The 23,789-nt window shown below is 48.0% G+C and overlaps 1 protein-coding gene and 1 non-coding gene across 2 annotated transcripts; both read left to right on the forward strand.

Moving 5' to 3' along the window:
* The first annotated feature begins 1,621 nt into the window (after nt 1-1,621).
* On the forward strand, nt 1,622-12,466 carry EIF5 (eukaryotic translation initiation factor 5). The gene is made up of 13 exons (XM_060181082.1): nt 1,622-1,756; nt 1,905-2,111; nt 2,437-2,716; nt 2,829-2,910; nt 3,406-3,578; nt 4,328-4,439; nt 7,135-7,277; nt 7,473-7,628; nt 7,736-7,897; nt 8,846-9,010; nt 9,433-9,567; nt 10,270-10,382; nt 10,415-12,466. Exons 3-12 carry the CDS (start codon nt 2,645-2,647, stop codon nt 10,354-10,356), a joined length of 1,287 nt encoding a protein of 428 aa, XP_060037065.1. The 5' UTR covers nt 1,622-1,756; nt 1,905-2,111; nt 2,437-2,644; the 3' UTR covers nt 10,357-10,382; nt 10,415-12,466.
* LOC132535489 (small nucleolar RNA SNORA28) lies at nt 5,309-5,432 on the forward strand. Its single transcript, XR_009547287.1, has one exon. It is a non-coding gene; the product is annotated as a small nucleolar RNA SNORA28 (small nucleolar RNA).
* Nucleotides 12,467-23,789: the final 11,323 nt, after the last annotated feature.

Here is a 23,789-nt window from a genome sequence, read left to right on the forward strand (position 1 = left end):
CGCTTCACAAGCGGTGAAGCAGGTCTGCGGGTGTCTATTTCTCTCCCCACCCCACCCCCGTCTTCCCTTCCTCTCTCGATTTCTCTGTCCTATCCAACAACAGCATCGATAACAAGGGCGACAAAATGTGAAAAAAAAATGGCCTTCAGGAGCAGTGGCAGGCTGCGTATAGTGCCCACACCGAGCCCCAGTGAGAACACTGGAGACAAAAAATATGCCCAAGGCATCAAAAAGCCCAGATTCAATCCTCAGCACCACCATAAACCAGAGCTGAGCAGTGCTCTGGTTAAAAACAAAAAAACAAAACAAAACAAAAAACCCACCACACACACACACACACACACACACACACACACATTACAAATAAGTGTCAAGGGATACATAGCTCAGCAGGTAAGAGCACAGGGTGAGCACCCCACATGTGCCAGGGAAGTGCCTTGGTTCCCTTCTCTCCGGAGTTAAGTGACCACAGAAACACGAGTTTGCTCGGCGGGGCCGTACAGCGCCCGACCTGTGTGCAGCAGCGTCCCAGGTGAGGTTCCCCCAACGCTAAAATGGGAGAGCCGGGCACAGTCAGGCTTCTCTCTCCTAGACCAGCCTCTGCTCAACTCTGGCTTATGGTGCTCACGCTGGGGACTGCACCTGGGATCGTCTCCCTGCACATCCACTGGGCTATCTCCCCGCAGCCCTAAGCCTCGAGTATTCTGGGTTTGCTTTTATTCAACCAACGGCTTTCTGTACATAGTTGTGAGCCGTGCAGAATTCCTCACCTCTTCTTTCTTTTCAAAGGGGAGGAAAACACACCTTGCTGCTCTGCCCTTTTAAATTCGAGTGCGGAGCGCTGTTCGGCACAGGGCAGCCCCTCGTGTCCTCAGCGCTATTCTGGCAGCAGCAGCAGGACAGCTTGGAGCCTCTGTAGCCCCTTTTGTTGTTGTTGTTGTTCTTCTTCTTCTTCTTCTTGCTCTATTTCGGTCAAGTCTGTTTCCAACTCCAGGTGCGTGTTTCAGTTGCAAACGAAACTTTTTTTACACACACGCGCGTTTCCGTGCTCACCCCACCAGCACTCGGCTCTTTCGGGCCAGCGAGTGCGGCCTTCCCAGGGCAGCAGGCGGCCTCGTCGGGGAAGCTCGCCCGGGGCCCGCGGAGGCAGACGACGAACCGGGGGGCAGGGGGAGCCCGACAGGTAACGCGGCCCCCGCCTTGACGCCCCGGGAAACGGCGGGCGGGCGGGCGGGCGGGCGAGCCCGAGGGAGGGAGCCTGGGGATGCGCCTCGCTCTTCGCGGGGGGCTGGGGGGGGGAAACAACCTCCGCTGGCTCCGGGGCTAGACCAGGGCCAGGCCGGGCTGCGAGCCCACCGTGGGGAGAGTCCGGGCGGCAAGAAAAGGAGCTGGGGCGCCCGGACCCTGCCGAGGCAGCGGGGGAGGGGAGCCAACCGCCATGTTCCCCCGGGACGCTCCAACCGACGCTGCGCGGTGCAGCCGTGTATCTCGCGAGACCGCAGAGGCCGCTGGGAAGAGCGGGGGTGGGGAGGCGGGGAGCCGGGAGCCAGGGGCAGGCGGCGGCCAGGGGCGCTTCCGGAAGCAGAAGGGGCGGGGCGAGCCACGATGGACGCGGGGCGCTGGCCAATGAGGAGCGAGTTCGGACGCGCCGCGGACCAATGGCGGGCGCGGCCTAGCGCGAGGGGCGGGCGCCTGGGCCGAGGCTAGCTTGAGCGCGGCGGCGGCGTTGTTCAGTCAGAGCGAGAACATTCCAGAGGTGAGTCCGGTGGAGGGGTGGCGGCCCCGCGCCCCCCCCCCCCCGCGGCCTCCCCGCGCCCCCACCCCCGCGGGCCGCTGGCTGGCGGCGACGGCGCCCTGACGGCCGCCCGCCCGCGGCTCACGGCTCTCCCCGCGCCCGCCCGCAGGTCGCCAGCCCCGGGTGCTGAAGGGTGTGGACGCCGGACGTCGCTGGGACAGCCCCTGCCCGCTGCTCGGCGGCGCCTGGCCCGGCCGCTGCTCGCTGCGCCCCCTGCCGCTCCGTCGCCCTCCTCGGACCCGGGTTCGCGCGCGCCTGCCTTCCTCCCAGTCCCGGGCGAGCCGCGTTGGGTTTATGTCTTTATTTGACGAAAACGGTGAGTGCGCGGGCGGCCATGGAGGCGCGCAAGATGGCGGCGCCCGCGTGACCGCGGCGTGTGGCGCAGTTCGGCCCCGCGCCCGTGAGTCAGCGCCGCCTCCCGAGAGCCCGCGGGGCCTGCGGGCCGGAAGTGCCGTGCGCCGGGGAGGCCCGCGATGGGACGGGAGCCGCGGAGCCGCGGGCGGCGCTTCCCTGTGCCTGCGGCCCGGCAGCGGCCTGGTGGCCGAGCGTCGCGCGGGCCTCGTGAGGCGCGGGCTCGGGGGCGTCCCTGCCTGCCGCGGGAGTGTCACGCCGCGGGCCTGTGTGTGCCTTCTGTCTTGCAGAGCTGTTGCGCAGCCATTGGTACCTGTATTGGGGAAACATAGCATACAAGCAAGAAGCTTCCAGCCTCAGCGGCGAAAACTTTTTCATGTCAGAGACCGAGAACTCTTGCAGTCGTTTATGTCATCCCTTCTTCTCCAGACAGAAGATACCAAAAAGTTGCCCTCAAAGATCCCTTCACCTTATTGATAAGGCCACTAATAAGCCAAAATGTCTGTCAACGTCAACCGCAGTGTGTCAGACCAGTTCTATCGCTACAAGATGCCCCGTCTGATTGCCAAGGTAACGCTGGGTTTCGGGACTGGGGTGGGGGGCCCGCCACCGCCACCGCCACCCCCACCCCCGAGGCTGTATTGCTCGCAGTTGTGTGCGAAATCGAAATGGTTTCTTCCAGGTTGAGGGCAAAGGAAATGGAATCAAGACAGTTATAGTCAACATGGTTGACGTTGCAAAGGCGCTTAATCGGCCTCCAACGTGTAAGTATGTCGCTTCCAGATACAGACGGTTGAGACGATCTTTCATTAGTAAATCTAGTCAGAGCGGTCTGCTAATAAAACGCGAAGGTTCAGGGGCGGTCAGTCGCCCAGCTGGTTAAGCGCACCAGGCGAAAGGACCCCGGTTCAAGACCCCCCCCCCCACACACACACACACACCTGCAGGGGAGTCGCTTCACAGGCGGTGAAGCAGGTCTGCAGGTGTCTTTCTCTCCCCTCTCTCTCTGTCTTCCCCTCCTCTCTCCATTTCTCTCTGTCCTGTCCAACACGATGACAGCGATAGTAAAAACGAGGGGAAAACAACAAAAAAAAATTTTTTTTTTTAATATGAATTATGGATGGAAAGCCCAATAAATGCTGCATTGATCCAATACTAATTCGGTGACAGGTTGGGGTTTTTCTACTCAGTAATGTTAAACTAGAGGTAGTCATAAATTAGGATGTGTGGCTGATGAAGCAAATGTTATTTTTTGATAGATCCCACCAAATATTTTGGTTGTGAGCTGGGAGCACAGACCCAGTTTGATGTTAAGAATGACCGTTACATTGTCAATGGATCTCATGAGGCGAATAAGCTACAAGACATGTTGGATGGATTTATTAAAAAATTTGTTCTGTGTCCTGAGTGTGAGAATCCTGAAACAGACCTGGTGAGTGCGTATTTTGACAATACATTAGCTTTTAATTAGGTTTTCGGGTCAGCCCTGTGACATCACCCAGTCTTGCTTCTGAGTAAATGTAGTTGGATATGGAGACAATACTCAAGGGGGGACTGGGAGCATGATGCTTATACAGGCTCTCGTGACTGCAGATACAGTTCCACAGGCTCCATCATAATCCAGAACTGCAGCGCTGTGGTAAAGATTAGGTCGGGAGACAGCATAGTGGTTTTATGGAAGACTTTTCATGTTTGAGGCTTCAAGGTCTCAGGTTCAGTCCCCGGCACCATCATAAGGCAGAGCCCAGTGATCCCGGAGGTGGTGCAGTCGATAAAGCATTAGACTTTCAAACATGAGGTCCCAAGTTCAATCCCCAGCAGCACATGTACCAGAGTAATGTCTGGCTTTTTTTGTCTTCCTATCTTCTCATTAATAAAATCTTTTTTTAAAAAAAAAGGTCACCCCAGCAGTGTTCTAGTACCTTATCTCTGCTTGTCTCATTGGAATAACATACTAATAAAAACTTAAGATGGTGGAGGGTAGATAGCATAATGGTTATGCAAAGAGATGCTATCCTGCCTGAGCATCTAAAGTCTGAGGTTCGTTCAGTCCCACCGCCACCACCACAAGCCAGAGCTGAGCAGTGCTCTGGTTAAAAAAAATTTTAGATGTTTTCATGCTTTATTTCTCCCCGAATTTTCAGCATGTACTGTGGGTAACGTATTTACTTTTCTTGGCAGCATGTCAATCCAAAGAAGCAAACAATAGGTAACTCTTGTAAAGCCTGTGGCTATCGAGGCATGCTCGACACACATCATAAACTCTGCACATTCATTCTCAAAAACCCACCTGGTAAGTCCTCGTGACCTGGGGTTTGTTGTATGCTGTGAAAATTGAATCTTAAGATTTCAAAAGATGCACCATTATTTTATCTAGTATTGGAGAAAAATGAGTCTGGGGCAGGGGTAGGCAGCATAGTGGTTCTGCAAAGAGACTCTCATGCCTGAGGCTCCAAAAGTCCCAGGTTCAATCCCACACACAACCATAGGCCAGAGCTAATCGGTGCTCTGGTCAAAAACAAAAATGAGTTTTCAGTTAAAGCTCTGTAACGTTACCAATGTTTAGATTCATTCGGAATTTTTTGTTTTTTTACCTGAGCATTGGGGTTTATGCTGGTGTGGGGGCCTGAACCTGGGACTTCAGGCATAAGAATCTTGTATAACCAATATGCTATCTACCCCACCCATTGAGACTTATATTAATATATAGGATTGAGAGGGATGGGATGGGAGATAAAGGATAGAGACAAATTGCTACTACACACCTGCTTCACTCCTGCAGGTGGGCCCCCAGTGCTCAAACCCAGGCCCTAGTGCATGGTGAGGTAATGTGTGCTCAGGATCTCTTGCAAGTGGGAGCCAGGGGTTTGAACCGGCATCCTTGAGCATTTTAATGTTCTTATAATCTTTATTTATTGGAGGCAGCCAGAAATTGAGAGAGGAAGGTGGGGGGGAGAGGGAGAAAGACCTGCATCCCTACTTCACTTGTAAAGCTTTCCCCCTGCAGGTGGGGGCCGGGAGCTTGAACCAGGGTCCTTGTCATTGTAACGTGCACGATGTGCCACTACCTGGCTCCTGGTTCAGCTTTTTTTTTTTTTTTTAAGTGATGTTTGTAAATGGGGCAACTTGATTCTTCAGACTTCTGTGGTGCTCGAATACTGCAAGCAACACTCTGTGACAGATGATTGAAACTGTCTGGCACAATTTGAGCTTGCTATAGCAAGAAAGTCTAACCTATTCCGGTATTCTCTCCTCTGAGACATGCCGTTATATAGACTTAAACATTACTCTAATTGATGGGAGTGTGTTTTGCAATATGCTTTGGTTCTTGAGTGTAGAAAGGGAATGGCACTAAGGTGAAACCAAGGTCTCTAACGTAACACCACTTTTGTCTCTTCCTTTTTGTAAAAAGGAAATACTGACAACCATAGGATAAGAGGAGTATGATTCCCAGAACTAGTGTCCAAACCCCTCCCTTGATAGCTTTCTTTTTTTCTTTCTTTTTTATTTAAGAAAGGATTAATTAACAAAACCATAGGGTAGGAGGGGTACAATTTCACACAATTCCCACCACCCAATCTCCATATCCCACCCCCTCCCCTGACAGCTTTCCCATTCTCTATCCCTCTGGGAGCATGGACCCAGGGTCATTGTGGGTTGCAGAAGGTAGAAGGTCTGGCTTCTGTAATTGCTTCCCTGCTGAACATGGGCGTTGACTGGTCGATCCATACTCCCAGTCTGCCTCTCTCTTTCCCTAATAGGGTGGGTCTCTGGGGAAGCGGAGCTCCAGGACACATTGGTAGGGTCTTCAGTCTAGGGAAGCCTGGCCGGCATCCTGATGACATCTGGAACCTGGTGACTGAAAAGAGAGTTAACATACGAAGCCAAACAAATTGTTGAGCACCTTGATAGCTTTCTTATTCTTTATCCCTCTGGGAGTATGGACCCGACGTCATTATGGGGTGCAGAAGGTGGAAGGTCTGGCTTCTGTAATTGCTTCCCCGCTGAACGTGGGCGTTGGCGGTTTGATCCATATTCCCAGCCTGTCTTTCTTTCCCCTGGGAGGCGGGGCTTCAGGACACATTGGTGGGGTGGTCTGCCCGGGGAAGTCAGGTTGGCATCAAGGTAACATCTGGAACCTGGTGGCTGAAAAAGAGTTAAGATAGGGGGCGGGTGGTTGGTTGGCACACCTGGTTGAGCGCACACATGACAATACGCAAGGACCCAGGTTCGAGCCCCCTTTCCCACCTGCAGGGGCAAAACTTCACAAGCGGTGAAGCAGGGCTGCAGATGTCTCTCTGTCTCTCTCCCTTCAAACGCCATAGCACCAAAGATTCCTTCAGTGTAGTGGGGGCTTGAATAGAAACTGGGTCATATACTTGGCAAAGCAGCAAGTGAGGTATCTTGATGACTCTTGCCACTCCCATCCTCGCCTTACAGAAAAGCATTTTGAAGTACTCAGTTCATTTCCGTCCCCTGTCCCCCCAGAGTTATCACTGGGGTTTGGTGCTGGAACTATGAATCCACTGCTCCTGGTTGGCAATTTTTCGATTTTTTTTTAAATTCGGGAGGATAGAAATTGAGAGGGGAGGATAGAAAGATACCTGCAGGCCTGCTTCACTTGTGAAGTGAACTCCCCTCCCTTGCAGGTGGGGAGCCAGGGACTCAAACCAGTAACCTTTTACAGGTCCTTGCACTTTGTACTATGTGCCACTGCCCAGTCCCCATGAAGCATTCTTTTTTTTTTTTTTTTTTTTTGTCTCCAGGGTTATTGCTGGGGCCCAGTGCCTGCACTGCAAATCCACTGCTCCTGGAGGCTATTTTTTTCCCTTTTGTTGCCCTTGTTTATTGTTTTTGGTGCTATTGTTGGATAGGATAAGAGAAATGGAGAGAGGAAGGGAAGGTGAACAATCTTAAAAATTCATGCCAGGCATTGAGAGATTTAGACTGATATCCTAAACTGCTTTTTTTTGTTTGTTTGTTTGTAGAGAATAGTGACAGTGGTACAGGAAAGAAAGAGAAGGAAAAGAAAAACAGAAAGGGCAAAGATAAGGAAAATGGCTCTGTGTCCAACAGTGAAACACCGCCACCTGCACCACCCAATGAAATCAGTCCTCCTCCACATCCTGTGGTGAGTACAGGGCCACTGATGCAGAGGCACTGGCGTGAAGTAACTTGGGTTGAAGAGATCAGAAATTGTTTCTATGGAATGCTACAATTTGGGTTCTAGGTGTGTTTTTTTTTATTGACTGAAGGTGGCAGATAAACTTTGTCTTTACCTTGGTTAAAAAGTACTCTTTACAAGCATCTTTATTCTTCTGAAAAGGAAGAAGAGGATGATGACTGGGGAGAGGATACAACTGAGGAAGCTCAGAGACGCAGGATGGACGAAATCAGTGACCATGCAAAAGTTCTGACACTCAGTGATGATTTGGAGAGGACTATTGAAGAGCGAGTCAACATCCTGTTTGATTTTGTTAAGGTAAAAGGCTTCTCATACAGCCTCTCCAGTGGTGTCCCCCCACCCCGTGTATCTTCTTAAGGCAAAGAATGCCTCCGTTTCACTGGGTTGCTTACTATTATTCACAGAAAAAGAAAGAAGAAGGTATTATTGATTCATCTGATAAGGAGATTGTTGCCGAAGCAGAGAGACTGGATGTAAAAGCCATGGGTCCTCTTGTTTTGACCGAAGTTCTTTTTAATGAGAAGATTAGAGAACAAATTAAGAAGTACAGGCGCCATTTTCTACGAGTAAGCAAATTGATGGGTTAATTAAAGCTGTGGGGGCCAGGAGGTAGCTCAATGGGTTAAGCGCGAGTGGCGCAAAGCTCAAGGACTGGTGTAAGGATCCCAGTTCGAACCCCTGGCTCCCCACCTGCAGGGGTCACTTAAATAGCCTCCAGGAGCAGTGGGTTTTTAGTGCAGGCACTAAGCTCCAGCAGTAACCCTGGAGGCAAAAAAAAAAAACCCCAAAAAACTATGTGCCTGGAAATGCCACAGTAACTTTTTTGTTCCTTTATTTACTATCATGAAAATGCATCTTGTGATTTTACTGGGATCTGAGAATTGCTGTGATATTCACAGTAATATATATTGGGGAGGGGTCCAGGCACCCAGTTGAGCATGCACAAGGACTCAGGTTTGAGTCTGCCAGTGTCTCTTTTTAATTTCTTTGTTGGGGGGTTAATGTTAAATACAGTAGTTTGTACATGCATAACATTTCTCAGTTTTCCACATAACAATATAACCCCCCACTAGGTCCTTTTGTCATCCTTTTCCAGGACCTGTACTCCCCCCGCACCCCCACCCCAGAGTCTTTTACACCAACTCCAGTTCAGGTTCTACTTGTGTTTTCTCTTCTGATCTTGTTTTTCAACTTCGGCCTGTGAGTGAGATTATTCGATATTCATCCTTCTGTTTCTGACTTATTTCACTTAACATGATTCCTTCAAGCTCGCTCCAACCAGTGTCTCTCTTACTACAAAATTACTAGCTAATAGGGTTATCCACATACAGGTGTCTATCTCCCGGCCCCTTTCGGCTTCTTTGTCCTCTCAGATAGGAAGGCGTGGGGGGTGGCTACTGAGAGCAGTGGGTCTGTAGAGTCCCAGCAATAACCCTGGAGGCAGTAAAAATAATGTGATAAGCATAGTCATTGTTTATGAAAAGCTTGTTAATGCCAAAATAATGTATTTGCAGTTTTGTCACAACAACAAAAAAGCTCAGCGGTACCTTCTTCACGGTTTAGAGTGTGTGGTAGGTATGCATCATACTCAGCTCATCTCCAAGATTCCACATATCCTTAAGGAGATGTATGACGCAGACCTGTTGGAAGAAGAAGTCATCATCAGCTGGTCAGAAAAGGTGGGTAATGTGTAACTAGGCTTTTTAATAGCAACTGTTCTCTATGTCATAGTGCAGTTCAGTGATAACAGGAGGAGAGCCCAGCAAAATGACTTGACTTGGGAAATGTGCTGACAACCTAGGGTTGAGGCTGGCTACCACCTCACTGAAGCAGGCCTTAGTGCCATGGCACCCCGGCTCTGTTTATGTGTCAGTCCATAGTGGTGAAGCCTAGGAAAGGACAAACTGACAACAGAAGGAACTGGTTACTCCTCTGTGCTTTGATACTTAATCCCTAAATATGTCTGTTAGGGTGGCTTAGAAGGAGGCACGACTTGGATAAGCATGGGCTACTGAGTTTAGTCACTGGCATCCTGTGTCAGAGTGATGCTCTCATTCTCTCTACCTCCTGATACTAATGAAATTGCACTGGACATTTTCAGGCTTCTAAGAAATATGTCTCAAAAGAACTTGCCAAAGAGATTCGTGTCAAAGCAGAACCATTTATAAAATGGCTTAAGGAAGCAGAGGAAGAATCTTCAGGTGTTGAAGATGATGATGAAGATGAAAATCTTGAGGTAAGAACTGCAGGCTGATCAGTAATGGTATTAGGAATTATAAAATAACCAATCTGGAGTTCCAAATTTATAGTCTTTAGGTGCTATATAAAGCACAGAAACTCTATTTGGGAAGTTACTTTTTTTTTTTTTTTTTTTTTTTTACCAGGGCACTGCTCAGCTCTGGTTTATGATGGTGTGGGGGAATTGAAGAGCATCAGACATGAGTTTCTTTGCATAGCCATTATGCTATCGACCCCCACCGGAAGTTACTTACTTAAAAGGGTAGTAGAAACATCTTTTAATGTCCTAGACATGGTTACAAATATATGCTGCCAGTTATAGGTGTAGTTAACGAAGCTTAGAAGTCTTCAGATGTTTCACTAGATTGGAGAAATTTAGCTTTTGCTGCTTCTGTCTCAGCATGAACCTGTGTAACATGAGTACAGAAGGGCTTGATGGGTACAGGTGAGGAGACTGCTCACAATGTTCAACCACCATTTGACACATAGAAGACACAAAGGAAAGTTCCATGAATGATAGAGCAGTGTTGACGTGTCTATGTTTAGGGGCAGGAAGTCCACCTAAGAGTGGTAGGTGCCTGAGTCTCCAGCACCCTTAGAATAAACACTTCCGTGTCAGGGGCAGCCGGCTTGCTGTTATCTATAATTGGATCTGTTGCAGTAAAAGTTTTCAATCTGGAAAAAACTTTTGTTTTCTCAGGTGGTGTATTCGAAGACTGCCAGTGTACCGAAAGTTGAAGCTGTGAAGTCTGACAAGGACGATGACATAGACATTGACGCCATTTAAAGGGGTGGGCAGTGCCCAGCTTAGCAGTGTGCTGCTGCAAACCGTTGTGTATCATCAGCCAGAAGTGCAACATGTATGTGCAGGAGCTGAAATGGCTTAACATCATGCTACACTTTCTACTAAAATTATATTGCTGTGAGTGGTCTGTAATTAAGCCCAATGAGACATCTAGGGAGTCCATACACATATCAGTGAGCAGATGTAGTTTGCTTATTTATAGCATGTTTCTTTTTTAAAAATTAGTGGTGGACACATTTGGATCACATTTATACAGTTATTAAATAAAGATTTGATTTTGGTCATTCTTCAGATTTCTGGCTCTGAATGACTTAAGCTAAATAAATTGGCTCCTTTAAAAGATGTTAAGCACCATTATTTAATTTGCTAGGGTTCTTGGAGCTTGTTAGATATTGTTGTTAGGTGCTGATGCTCTCTTAATGGGGGCTTCAGCAGAATGTAAGCATAAATTTATTGTAACTACCCTAGTCAGACTCAGAAGTACAGTACTGTTAAGTCTTAGCTCTGGTCCCCCCAATTGGCTTCTGGTAGTGCACATGCTTCACATGCCAACACAGACTGACAGTCAAATTACAGTGCAACACCTTTATCTTAAAAATGACCTGAGTGTCCTATAAATAATTTAAAAACAGGTTTGAATTGTGAGGTTTTGTGGTTTTTGTTTTTTGTTTTCCTCCCCAGTTTTTGTGCACTTGCCCCAGATTTACAGTCTTCAGTCATGTGCAATGCACGTTAGGTGAACCAGGGGAAATATTACACCGACAAGAGCGTTTTACCTGTGTGTGGCTGTGGCTTTGTACTGAAAGCCAAACTTCAGGTTCTTGATTAGATTAGGAAGATTGATGGTTTCTTTGGGGGAAACTAGAAAAGGTGCACTTAATTTCTAGCAACGGGAGGTAAAACTTCAACACAAGGTTCAAATTAAAATTTCAAAATGTTTGAACATACTGTATCTCGTTCAGTGTGGATTTTCCCCTGTAACTATGGTTTGTTTTAAATGCCTCTTAACATTTGGATACAGCTTGCTTTTGTTAGGTTTGGGTTGCTATCTTGCCAAATTACGTGTTGATATGTCTCAGAACTTTTTTCCTTCTGTCTTAATTTAAAAAAAAAAAAAGTTAAACGCCATAGTTCAAAGTTGGAACCTCTGTTTTGGTCTAAGACTTAGGAGTTTTGTTTTTGTGGGGGTTTTGTTTTTGTTCTTGTTATTGCTGTTTTGTTTTTCAAATAATGAATTTTACATTGAGTATAACCAGACACCCAAGAAGTCTGATGGTGGCCACCGAAAGCAGGATACAACAGTGACACCCTGCCACCTGGGGCTCTAGACTTCTTGGAATAATGTTTTTATAGATCTCTTGCCCAGTTAGCTGATTCAGCTGGTATGGGTTCTGAGAAATCATTAAGGTAAAATGCATATTTATTCCTAACATCAAGTGTGCTGTGTGAATCAATCCACAGGGCTCGTTTTGTTTGGGACACTGGCTTACATCATTCACCTATTTCTTTGTGATCCATTTCAAATTATAATGAATGAAATCTTAACAAATGTATGTAAAAGTTTTTCACATTGAAATTATACAAACATTTGATATAAACCTTGTTAGCTTGCTATTTTAAGGAATTAAAATCTAACATTCTTACTGGAGGAAATGAGTTGGTCTCCAGTTGCTTTTGATTTTGAGGATGAGTAGCAGCAACCAGGTACCTGGATGGATTGTACTTCGTCAAGCAAAATAGCGTTTTTCAAACTTATCTCCTATGTTTGAAACTCTTATGTTACGGGACAATTGGCTTTCAGGAACTGAGGTCCTATAGGAGGTACTGGCCTAATCCAGGTTGCGTTCAACATGCCCAGAGACAGGCTAGTGAGGCTTAGCTACAGGGCTCCCCTCACCACTTTGAATCTGAAAGGAAACATGATTGAGTCTAATAAACTTTTAAAGAAAGGCAACTTTGGCATAAGCTGGTTTTCAGTCCGGTGCAATGTAGTTTTTAGTCCCATATGATTTAATTCAGAGACTGTCCTGATATGACTGTCTTAAAAGTGTCCTGACAGCTACATTACTTGATTAAAATAATGTGAAAATTATTTTTGTGTCTGCCTAATATTAAAGTTAAACTAAATGTTTATTTTGCAAGAAGATTGGAGTGCTGTACCTGTTTTAACTTTGTGCTGGGTGTTTGCAGTTGGACCTGTTTACAGTAGTCATTAACATTACAGTAGTATTGGTCATTGACTTCTTGGTAGCTCAAATTGGTTACCAGCTGAAAATATCTGTTCTTTAGGACTTTTTTTTTTTTGCCTCCAGGATTATTGCTGGGGCTTTGTGCATGCACTACAAATCCACTGCTCCTGGAGTCCCCATTTTTCTCATTTTTGTTGGCCCTTGTTACTGGGTAGAACAAAGAAATCCAGTAGAGGGGTAGAGAGAGAGAGACATCTACAGACCTGATAGACCACTTGTGAAGCATTCCCACTGCAGGTGGGGAGCCGAGGCTCGAATTATGGTCTTTTTGCCAGTCCTTGCACAAATGATTTACTGGGTAGAGACAGCCAGAACTTAAGGGGGGGGGGGCATGATAGTTAATGCACTTAAGCTGGAGCGCTACCCGCCTGGCCCTCTTTAGGGAAGTTAGTGAGCTTAGGATCTACTAGTAGCCTCATGGGTACTCCAGTGTACTAGGCACTGCTTATGAGGTATAGGTGCCAACTCCCTATCTCTGATAGAAAGAAATGCTGCATAAGCGTTAGGCAGAAAGACAACTGGACAAGAAAGCTGGAATAGCACTCTTGAACTTGATAGCCCTTAAGAACTGCACTCGAGCACAGCACTTCAACCTGGTGCTTTTCTCATACTGCCCATGGCCATCGACCTGGGTGAACTATAGCTTCCATAATTCAGATGCCTAGGTTATATCTGGCAAGCTGTACTGGTCCTCAGCGTTCCTGTCAAGATGGGTTTGTACACTTGGAGCTGCCACAAACTCCCTTGACAGCTCCAGTTAGCTGTCACTAAGGGGGAAAGGTGTCACAAGGGCTTCAGAGTGGCTGCCAAAGACCACTACACGCTAGAGGTGTGTTGATGGGAGCAGTGCTTGGAGACATAGCTGTCTCCGGAAACTGTTTGCTATTAGATCAAGGACATCCAACCACGGCCGGCTCACCAAACAGCCTGTGCGCACTGCTTTGGGTTAGTTACCCAGTGGGAGGTAGAAGGAGCAGTGGAATCACTTGAGAGGCTGCACTGGCAGTATAAAAACGGTCCTAGAGGGGCAGTAGCACAGCAGTTTAAGCGTACATGGCACGAAGCGCAAGGACTGGCGTAAGGATCCCGGCTCCAGCCCCTGACTCCCCACGGCAGCGAAGCAGTTTTTTAAAAACTGGCCTGCAGGGGGCCGGGCGCTAGCACAGAGGGCTAAGCGCACATGATGCCAAGTGCGAAGACTGGTGCAAGGATCCCAGTTCTAGCCCCCAGCTGCCCATGTACAGGGGGCTTGCTTCACAAGTGGTGAAGCAGATCTGAAGGTGTCTTTCTCTCCCCCAACTCTGTCTTCCCCTTTTGACTTTTTGTCCTATCCAACAAGGACAGCAGCAATAGTAGTAACATGGGCTACAAAAAGGGAAAAAATAGCCTCCAGGAGCAGTGGATTCATAGTGCAGACACCGAGCCTCAGCAATAATCCTCAGCGCTTAACCCACTGTACTACCACCTGGCCCCCAGCATTCCCTTTTCTAAAGCACATCTGTTACCTATGAGAGAAATCAGAGCTTCCACACACCCACCCTCCGCACTTGCAGAGTGGAGACCGAGTGGGGGACATAGTAATGTGTGCTATCGCCTGGCCCCTGGCAATATTTAAAGTTACTTCTCATGAGCAACTGAGAGATGCAGAGAGACCAGGGCTCTGACGTGTTAGAACTGGGGCCTGAACCTGATACCTGGGACCTCAAGCATGAAAGGCTAGTGCACTACCTCTGTTCTCTCTCTTCCCCTCTTTGATTTTCCCTTTGATGCCAGTACTTCACTGGGGCTTCACTCCTGCACTCTTCTGCTCCCAGAAGACTATGTTTTCTTCACATAGAGTGAAAGGGCAGGGTAGATAGCATAATGGTTATGCAAAGAGACTCTCATGCCTGAGGCTCCAGAGTCCCAGGTCCAATTTCCTGCACCACTATAAACCAGAACTGAGCAGTGCTCTGGTAAAATAAAATATATAAATGTATTTCCCCAATAAAAAAAGAGTGGGGATCGGGCGGTAGTGCAGCGGGTTAAGCGCATGTGGCGAGAAGCACAAGGACCGGCATAAGGATCCCTGTTTGAGCCCCTGGCTCCCCACCTGCAGGGAAGTCTCTTCACAAGCGGTGAAGCAGGTCTGCAGGTGTCTTATCTTTCTCTCCCCCTTCTCTGTCTTCCCCTCCTCTCTCCATTTCTCTCTGTCCTATCCAACAACGAGGACATCAACAACTACAGCAACAATAAAAAGACAAGGGCAATAAAAGGGAAAATAATTTTTTTAAAAAAAAAGTGAAAGTGTGGGAGCAGATAGCATAATGGTTATGCAAAGAGATTCATGGCTAAGGCTTCAAAGTCCCAGGTTCAGTCCCTGTACCACCATAAGCCAGAGCTGAAAAGGAAAAGAGGGAGAAACACCACAGCACTGTTTTGCCACTTGGAAAGGTTCCAATTTGTACTGAAGGGCAGGGAACCAGTACATCACTGTGGTATATGTGATGCCAGGGATCGAACTTGGACCATATTTGAGAATCTAGTACTTGAACCATTGTGCCACCTCCTGGATACCCTTGTAATTTTTTTTCCCTTTTCGTTTATTTGTTACAGGATAGAGACAGAAATTAAAAGGGGAGGAGATGGAGAGAGACAGACACCTACAGACCTGCTTCACCACTGGTGAAGCTGTTCCCCTGCAGGTGGGGACAGGGGGCTCGAACCCAGGTTCTTGAGCATTGTAAGGTACACTCAACCAGGTGTGCCACCACCTGGCCCCCTCCTTTTTAAAAATTTTCCCTTTTGTTGCTCTTGTTTTTTATTGCTGTAGTTACTGATGTTGATTATTGGATAGGACAGAGAGAAATGGAGAGAGGAGGGGAAGACAGACGGGAAAGAAAGACACCTGCAGACCTGCTTCACCACTTGTAAAGCAACTGCCCTGCAGGTGGGGAGCCAGGGGCTTGAACTGGGATCCTTATGCCGGTCCTTGCGCTTTGTGCCATGTGCGCTTAACCCGCCCAGCTTCTTTCCCTCCCTCACTCCCCTTCCTCCCTCCCTCCGTTCCTTCCTCCTTCCTTCCTTCCTTCCTTCCAGCACTGCTCAGCTCTGGCTTATGGCCATGTGAGGGGGGGGGGGGAATTGAACCTAGGACTTTGGAGCCTCAGGCATGAGAGTCTCTTTGCATAACCATTATGCTATCTACTCTCCGCCCCTTTTTCTTTCTTAAATCTTTTTCTTTTTATATTTATTTCCTTTTATTGCTCTTTATTGTTGTAGTTGTTGTTGTTATTGATGTCATCATTGTTGGATAGGACAGAGAGAAATGGAGAGAGGAGGGGAAGACAGAGAGGGGGAGAGAAAGACAGACACCTGCAGACCTGCTTCACCACCTGTAAAGCGACTCCTCTGCAGGTGGGGAGCCTGGGGCTCGAACCAGGGTCCTTACATCATCCTTTCACTTTGTGCCACATGCACTTAACCCCTGCGCTACGGCCCGACTCTTTTTTTTTTTTCTTACTAGATAGAACAGGTAGAAATTGAGAGGAGAGAGAAAGAATGACACCTTCAGGGTCCAGGCAGTGACAACCCTGGTCAGGCACACACACTAGTTTACAAGAACACAGGTTCAAGCCCCTGATCCCTACTTGGAGGGGGCAAGTTTTGCTAGTGGTGAACAGGGCTGCAGGTGTTTATCTCTTTCTCTCTCCTTAGAGATTCTATTTATTTATTCATGAGAAAGATGAGAGAAGGAACCTGACATCACTCTGGTACGTGTGCTGCCAGGGTTTGAACTCGGGACCTCATGATTGAGATCCAGTGCTTTATCCACTGCACCACCTCCCGGACCACTCTGTCTCTTTCTCTATCTTCTCCTCCCCTCTCTGTCTCTATACAATAATAAAAAATGTGTAAAATAATTTTTTGCTGCCCTTGTTTTATTGTTGTTGTTATTGATGTTATTGTTAGACAGGACAGAAAGAAATGGAGAGAGGAGGAGAAGACAGAGAGGAGGAGAGAAAGATAGACACCCGCAGACCTGCTTCACCGCTTGTGAAGCGACTCCCCTGCAGGTGGGGAGCCGGGGGCTCGAACCAGGATCCTTATGCTGGTCACTTGAGCTTTTCGCCATGTGTGCTTAACCTGCTGGGCTACCGCCTGACTCCCTTAAATTTTTTAAAAATTATATATATATACCACCTGTAGACGTGTTTCACCACTTGTGACGCTTCACCACCACCAACCCCCCCCCCCATGCAGGTGAGGAGCAGGGGCTTGAACCCAGGCCCTCATACATAATAATGTGTGCTCAACCTAGCTCCCTGGAGATTTTTTAAAAATATTAATGAGAGAAATAGGAGAAAGATAACCAAATATCCCTGGTACATGTGCTGCTGGCTCCCCAGATTGAACTCAGGGTCTTTAGCTTGAGAGTCCCAACACCTTATACATTGTACCACCACTGCCCAGGTCACAAGATGTTGTCATATATATATACTGAAAATGTGGCATTCACAAAAGCAGGTAAAGCTGTTTTTATTTATTTATTTGGATAGAAACAAAAATTGAGAGGGAAGGGCTAGATGATGAGGGTGTAGACCTTCTCACTTGTGAAGCCGGGGACTTGAACCTGAGTCCTAGGCCTTTTTTTTTTTTTTTTTTACCTTTTGCTGCCTTTTTTTTTTTTATTGTAGTTATTGTTGTAAATGATGTCATCGTTGTTAGATAGGACAGACAGAAATGGAGAGAGGAGGAGGGGAAGACGGGGAGAGAAAGATACCTGCAGACCTGCTTCACCGCCTGTGAAGTGACTCCCCTGCAGGTGGGAGAGCCGGGGCGGGGGCTCGAACCAGGATCCTTGCACTGGTCCTTGTGCTTTGCACCACCTGCGCTTAACCTACTGCGCTACCACCCGACTCCCTTTTTTTTTCTTTTTAATCTTATTGCTTACATATGAGAGTGTCCCACATGAGACAGGAGGGGGGTGTCAGGGCACATAAGTACATGCAGTGCTGGGAATTGAACCAGGAGCCTCAGGCATTTGAGCCCAATGCACCACCAGTGAGCTGCTTCTCCAGTCACTCACCATTTTTTCCAACCCGCTAGTTCAGCTGTTTTTGTGAACACAACAGCACCATTCTGCAGCTCACAAAGCTTTCCTGCGCAGGTGCACTTCTGTGGGACTAGAGGCTCAAGCCCAGGTAATTGGTTAAGTGTTCTTTCCTATCTCACAAGCTGAAATGTGTAAAATTCCCATTATCTGATTCTCTACTTGTATTGGGTCTCTGTGTAAGTGTGCATCAGAGTCTTGGTGGGGGGGGCAGTGTATTCCAGGAAGCGGTGGGGCTTTGCTTGCATAAGTCTTTCGAGCTTCCCTGGTTACAGAGGCCAGTTGCTGCTTATTAATATTCAGACCCAATTATTCACTTAAGCTTGGACACATTACACACTCCGAGTCATCCATTCTCCTGGCCTTGAAAGGAGGCTTTGAGGCAGGGGCCTCGGGGAGGGTGTGGAGGCGGGACTCGGTGACTCAAGGGGCCAGCCCGGACAGCTCATGTCTGAGGCTGGGAACAGTCTTGTTTTGCTGTGCTCTGGGGCTCTGAGAGGCCAGCGCTGATCAAGACAGAGGGCTGCAGCGTGTGGGTTTTGCTTTTTCAGCTCTACTTGTCTTTGACCTGGAATCCTACTGGTGTGTCTATCTCTCTGTCCCTCTCTCATTAGGGCTTCACTGCCTTGGGCTGACATTTTCAGAGAGAGACCCACAGCACCAGGAGCTGGACGGAGACTCACATGGTAGCACTGATGCGACAGGACCCTTAAGGGACAGGGCTACCTGGCTCAGCCCCGGAGGAGCAAGGTGACCCGGCATTGGTGGCACTGGGTTTCTTTAATTCTAGGCAAACGATTCGATTCTAACTCTTGTGAAGTCTGTTTACTGAAACTGGCTAGCTGAGGTTAAGGACCCCCCCTCCCACCCCCTACCCACCCACCCCCTGCAGATGGACAGAAGACACCTGCCGGCCTGAAACCCAGTCCACCCTTGTCCCTACTTGTCTTCTGCCTATAGGACAAAGCTCACACCCACTCCAGGGAAGGAAGTTCCAGCAGGTTCCCAAGGCCTGATAACGTGAGGGCCTCCAGGCTTAGTCCTGTTTATCCCAAAACCAAACTTTTTTTTTTTTTTTTTTTACCAGAGCACTGCTCAGCTCTGGATTATGGTGGTGCTGGAGGCTGAACCTGGGACCTTTGATGCCCCAGGCATAATAGTCTTTTTGCATAATCATTATGCTGTCTCCCCAGCATACTTAAAAACATTTTAAGGGAGTCGGGCAGTAGTGTAGGGATAAGCGCAGGTGGCGCAAAGCACAAGGACTGGCGTAAGGATCCCGGTTCAAGCGCCCAGCTCCCCACCTGCAGGGGGGGGTCACTTCACAGGCGGTGAAGCAGGTCTGCAGGTGTCTTATCTTTCTCTCCCCCTTTCTGTCTTCCCCTCATCTCTCCATTTCTCTCTGTCCTATCTAACAACGATGACATCAATAACAACAACTACAAGAACAATGAAAAAACAAGGTCAAGAAAAAGGAAAATAAATATAAAAAATTAAAAACCATTTTTAAATGTATTATTATTAATTATCTTTATTTAACATATATATATATATATATATATATATATATATATGCCTCCAGGGTTATTGATGAGGCTCAGTGCCTGCACTATAAATCCATTCCTCCTGGAAGTCACTATTTTTTCCAATTTTTTGTTGCCCTTGTTGCTATTATAGTTATTGCTGTTGTTGGATAGGACAGAGAGAAATCGAGAGAGATGGGCAAGACAGAGGGGGAAGAGAAAGAGAGACACCTGCAGACCTGCTTCACCGCTTATGAAATGCACCCCCTGTAGGTGGGGACCCAGGGGCTCGAACCGGGATCCAGTCCTTGTGCTTTGCACCATGTGCTTAGCTTAACGCACTGTGCTGTTGCCTGCCCCTCCTCCCTTTTTAAATTTCTTTAATGGGGGATTGATGGTTTACAGTTGACAGTAAATTACAATCGTCTGTCCATGCATAACATCTCCCAGTTTTCCACATAACAAGTCAGCCCCCACTAGGTCCTCCTCTGCCACCATGTTCCAGGGCCTGAACCCTCCCCCCACCCACACCAGAGTCTTTGACTTGGTGCAATACACCGACTCCAGTCCAAGTTCTGCTTAGTGTTTTTTTCCTTCTGCTCTTGTTTTTCAAGTTCTGTTTATGAGACCATCCCAGACTCATCCTTTTGTTTTTGATCAGCTCTGGTTTAAGGTGGTACAGGGATTGAACCTGGGACTCTGAAACCTCAGGCATGAGAGACTCTTTGCAGAACCAATATGCTATCTACCCCTGCTCACTGGCCCTTGTCCCCCCTTCCCCCACACTCTCACCCCCTCTTCTCCACCAGGATTATCAGTGCTCTATAAATCCCGTTCCTGGTGTGAACTAAAGCTTGAACCCAGGTCCTTGTACATGGAAGTGCGTGTGCTCGGCCAGGTGCACTGTTGCCTGCCTACCCTTCCCCCGTTATTTTATTTTATTTTTTATTGATATAATAGTGATCAACAAGACCATACAACAGTTCCCACCACCAGAATTCCATATCCCATCCCCTCCATTGGAAGCTTTCCTTTTTCTTTTGTCTCCAGGGTTATTGCTGGGGTTGGTGCCTGCACTACAAATCCACTGTTCTCAGAGGCCATTTTTTTCCCCTTTATGTTGCCCTTGTTGTCATTATTACTATTGTTATCATTGCTGTTGTTGTTGCTGGATAGGACAGAGAGAAATCGAGAGAGGAAGGGGAGACACAGAGAGGGAGAGAAAGACAGACATCCACAGACCTGCTTCACTGCCCATGAAGCTACCCTCCTGCAGGTGGGGAGCTGGGGGCTCGAACTGGGATCCTCAAGCTGGTCCTTGAGCTTTGTGCCACATGCGCTTAACCCACTGTGCTACCACCTGACGCCCCCTGGAAGCTTTTCTATTATTTCTTCTTCTATTTTTATTTTTTTGTATTATTTTTATTTACTTTTTGTATAGAGACAACCAGAAATTAATAGAGAATAGAAATAGAATGGGAAAGAGACAGAGAGACACCTGCAGCCCTGCTTCACCACTCATGAAGCTTTCCCTCTGCAGGTGGGGACCAGGGGCTTGAACCTGGGTCCTTGTGCACTGTGATGTGAGCACTTAACTAGGTGCGCCACCATCTGGCCCCCATATATAGATTTTTAAAATATTTATTTATTATCCCTTTTGTTGCCCTTGTTGTAGTTATTATTGTTGTTATTGATGTCGCTCTAACTATCATGCTACCTCTCAGGCTGCATCTTTTTTGTTTGTCTTTATAACAAGTAGATAAAAGAGGGCTAGGGAGTAGGTAGGCCAGTAAAACTCACACCTCGCTATCCATAAGACCCTGGATTCAGGAGTCAGGCGGCAGCGCAGCGGGTTAAGCAAGTGGCGCAAAGCGCAAGGACCGGCATAAGGATCCCGGTCAGAACCCCGGCTCCCCACCTGCAGGGGAGTCGCTTCACAGGCGGTGAAGCAGGTCTGCAGGTGTCTGTCTTTCTCTCCCCCCTCTGTCTTCCCCTCCTCTCTCCATTTCTCTCTGTCCTACCCAACGACGACGACATCAATAACAACAATAATAACTACAACAATAAAATAAGGGCAACAAAAGGGAATAAATAAATATTAAAAATTTTTTTAGGGAGTCGGGCGGTAGCGCAGCGGGTTAAGCGCACATGGCACAAAGCGCAAGGACCGGCATAAGGATCCCACTTCGAGCCCCCGGCTCCCCACCTGCAGGGGAGTCGCTTCACAGGTGGTGAAGCAGGTCTGCAGGTGTCTATCTTTCTCTCCCCCTCTCTGTCTTCCCCTCCTCTCTCCATTTCTGTCTGTCCTATCCAACAACAATGACATCAGTAACAACAATAATAACTACAACAATAAAACAACAAGGGCAACAAAAGGGAATAAATAAATACATTTTTTTTTTTTAATTTTTAAAAAAGACCCTGGGTTCAAGTCCTGGCACCACTTAGGGGCACCATGGACAGTACTGGGAAGATTCATGGATGGTGGAGTGGTGCTGTGGTGGCTCGAGAAACTGGGAGGGAGGGAGACATCTGCAGTACTTGCTTCACCACTTATGAAGCCCCCCCCCCATAACTGAGAAGCCAGGGCTCAAACCTGGGTCTCTGAGCATGGTAACATATGTGCTTCACCAGGTACACCACTGCCTGGCTCCCTACTCTCTCTCTCTCTTTTTAACCAGAGTACTGCTCAGCTCTCGTTTTTTTTTTTTAATTTTTTAAAAATATTTATTTTATTTATTTATTCCCTTTTGTTGCCCTTGTTGTTTTATTGTTGTAGTTATTATTGTTGTTGTCGTTGTTGGATAGGACAGAGAGAAATGGAGAGAGGAGGGGAAGACGGAGAGGAGGAGAGAAAGATAGACACCTGTAGACCTGCTTCACCGCCTGTGAAGCGACTCCCCTACAGGTGGGGAGCCAGGGTTCGAACCGGGATCCTTATGCCGGTCCTTGTGCTTCGCGTCACCTGCGCTTAACCGCTGCACTACAGCCCGACTCCCTGCTCAGCTCTGGTTTATGGTGATAGGGGGTGGGGTGAACCTGGGATTTTGGAGCCTCAGGCCTGAGAGTCTGTTTGCGTAACCATCCTGCTAGCTATCCCCCCTCCCCCGCCCTCTCTCTCTCTCTCTCTTTTTTTTTTTTAACAGAGTACTAATCAGCTGTACTTTTCAGTGGTGGCGGGCACTGAACCTGGGACCTCAGAGTCTCTGGCATAAGTCTTTTGCAGAACCACCGAGCAATCTCCCCAGCCCTCTCCTCTCTCTCTCTCTAAATAAAAAGACGCAGGGGACCTGACACTAGACATGGTGGACTGGCTGGGAATTGACCGGGGTAACAACAGACAGACCAGAGGTCACCACTTAAACCCAGTGGTGCTGGCCTCGCTAGCTTAGGAAGGCTGGGAAGAGCAGGCACTCAAGGGTGCACTCAGGCCCCAGGCTCTGGTGCTGGGAGTGGGCGCGGAGGGGTGCTGAGCAGAGACCTCCATACTCAGTGCCCCGCCCCCCAGGTGTAGAGCAGAGACCTGCTGCACGGCAACTCTAGAGGGTCTAGCCTCTTCCCTCTGATGTGTGGCTGCTCTTCCGTCCTACAGCAGCAAGGGTAACTTGTCTTTAACCTCTGGCCTCTGAGGATGACCTTTCTTCCTGACATGAAAGTAAGCACTACCTATGCAGGTGTTCCGCTGTTTCACTGAGTTTAAGGAGACGCCCGCAGGACTTGGTTTATTATGAAGATAGGAAACAAGGAATATGAAAAACACAGACGGGCGGGTGGGGGAAAACAGCATAGCGGTTATGGTTATGCAGAGGCTCTCACAGGCCTGAGACCCAAGGTCCCTCCCAGGTTTCCACTTCAAAAAGACCTTCCAGGGAGTCGGGCGGTAGCGCAGCGGGTTAAGCACACATGGCACAAAGCGCAAGGACCGGCTGAAGGATCCCGGTGCGAGCCCCTGGCTCCCCACCTGCAGGGCAGTCGCTTCACAAGCGGTGAGGCAGGTCTGCAGGTGTCTGTCTTTCTCTCCCCCTCTCTCCATTTCTCTGTCCTATCCAACAACAAAGCAACGTCAACAATGGCAGTAATAACCGCAACAAGGCTGCAACAACTAGGGCAACAAAAAGGGGGAAGAATGGCCTCCAGGAGCGGTGGATTCATGGTGCAGGCACCGAGCCCAGCAATAACCCTGGAGGGAAAAAAAAAAAAAAGACTTTCCAAATTGTGTCCTTCACCAGTTCCAGACTCCGTACAATCCATATGTTAACATCTACACTGTTCAGAGCCACAGAGGACCCTCCTGGCAGCAGTGTCCCTTCCTTCGTCTCACGCTTTCTCTTTTCCTCTCATGCTTCCTTCTTTTCTGGCAGGTATCCCCATACACCATCCTCCCTTTTCCAGCTCTGTAGTAAGTACCATGATGCCATCTGACAAAGTGCAATGAAAAGTTCAGTGTTTCAGTGTTTGATTTTAGTCTTCTTTTTCTTTTTTCTTTTGTGCTTCCAGGGTTATCGATGGGATTCTGCACTAAGAATCCACAATCACTGCTCCTGGAGGCCA

The sequence above is a fragment of the Erinaceus europaeus genome, chromosome 22 (genome assembly GCF_950295315.1).
Source record: "Erinaceus europaeus chromosome 22, mEriEur2.1, whole genome shotgun sequence".
NCBI classification, from domain to species: domain Eukaryota; kingdom Metazoa; phylum Chordata; class Mammalia; order Eulipotyphla; family Erinaceidae; genus Erinaceus; species Erinaceus europaeus.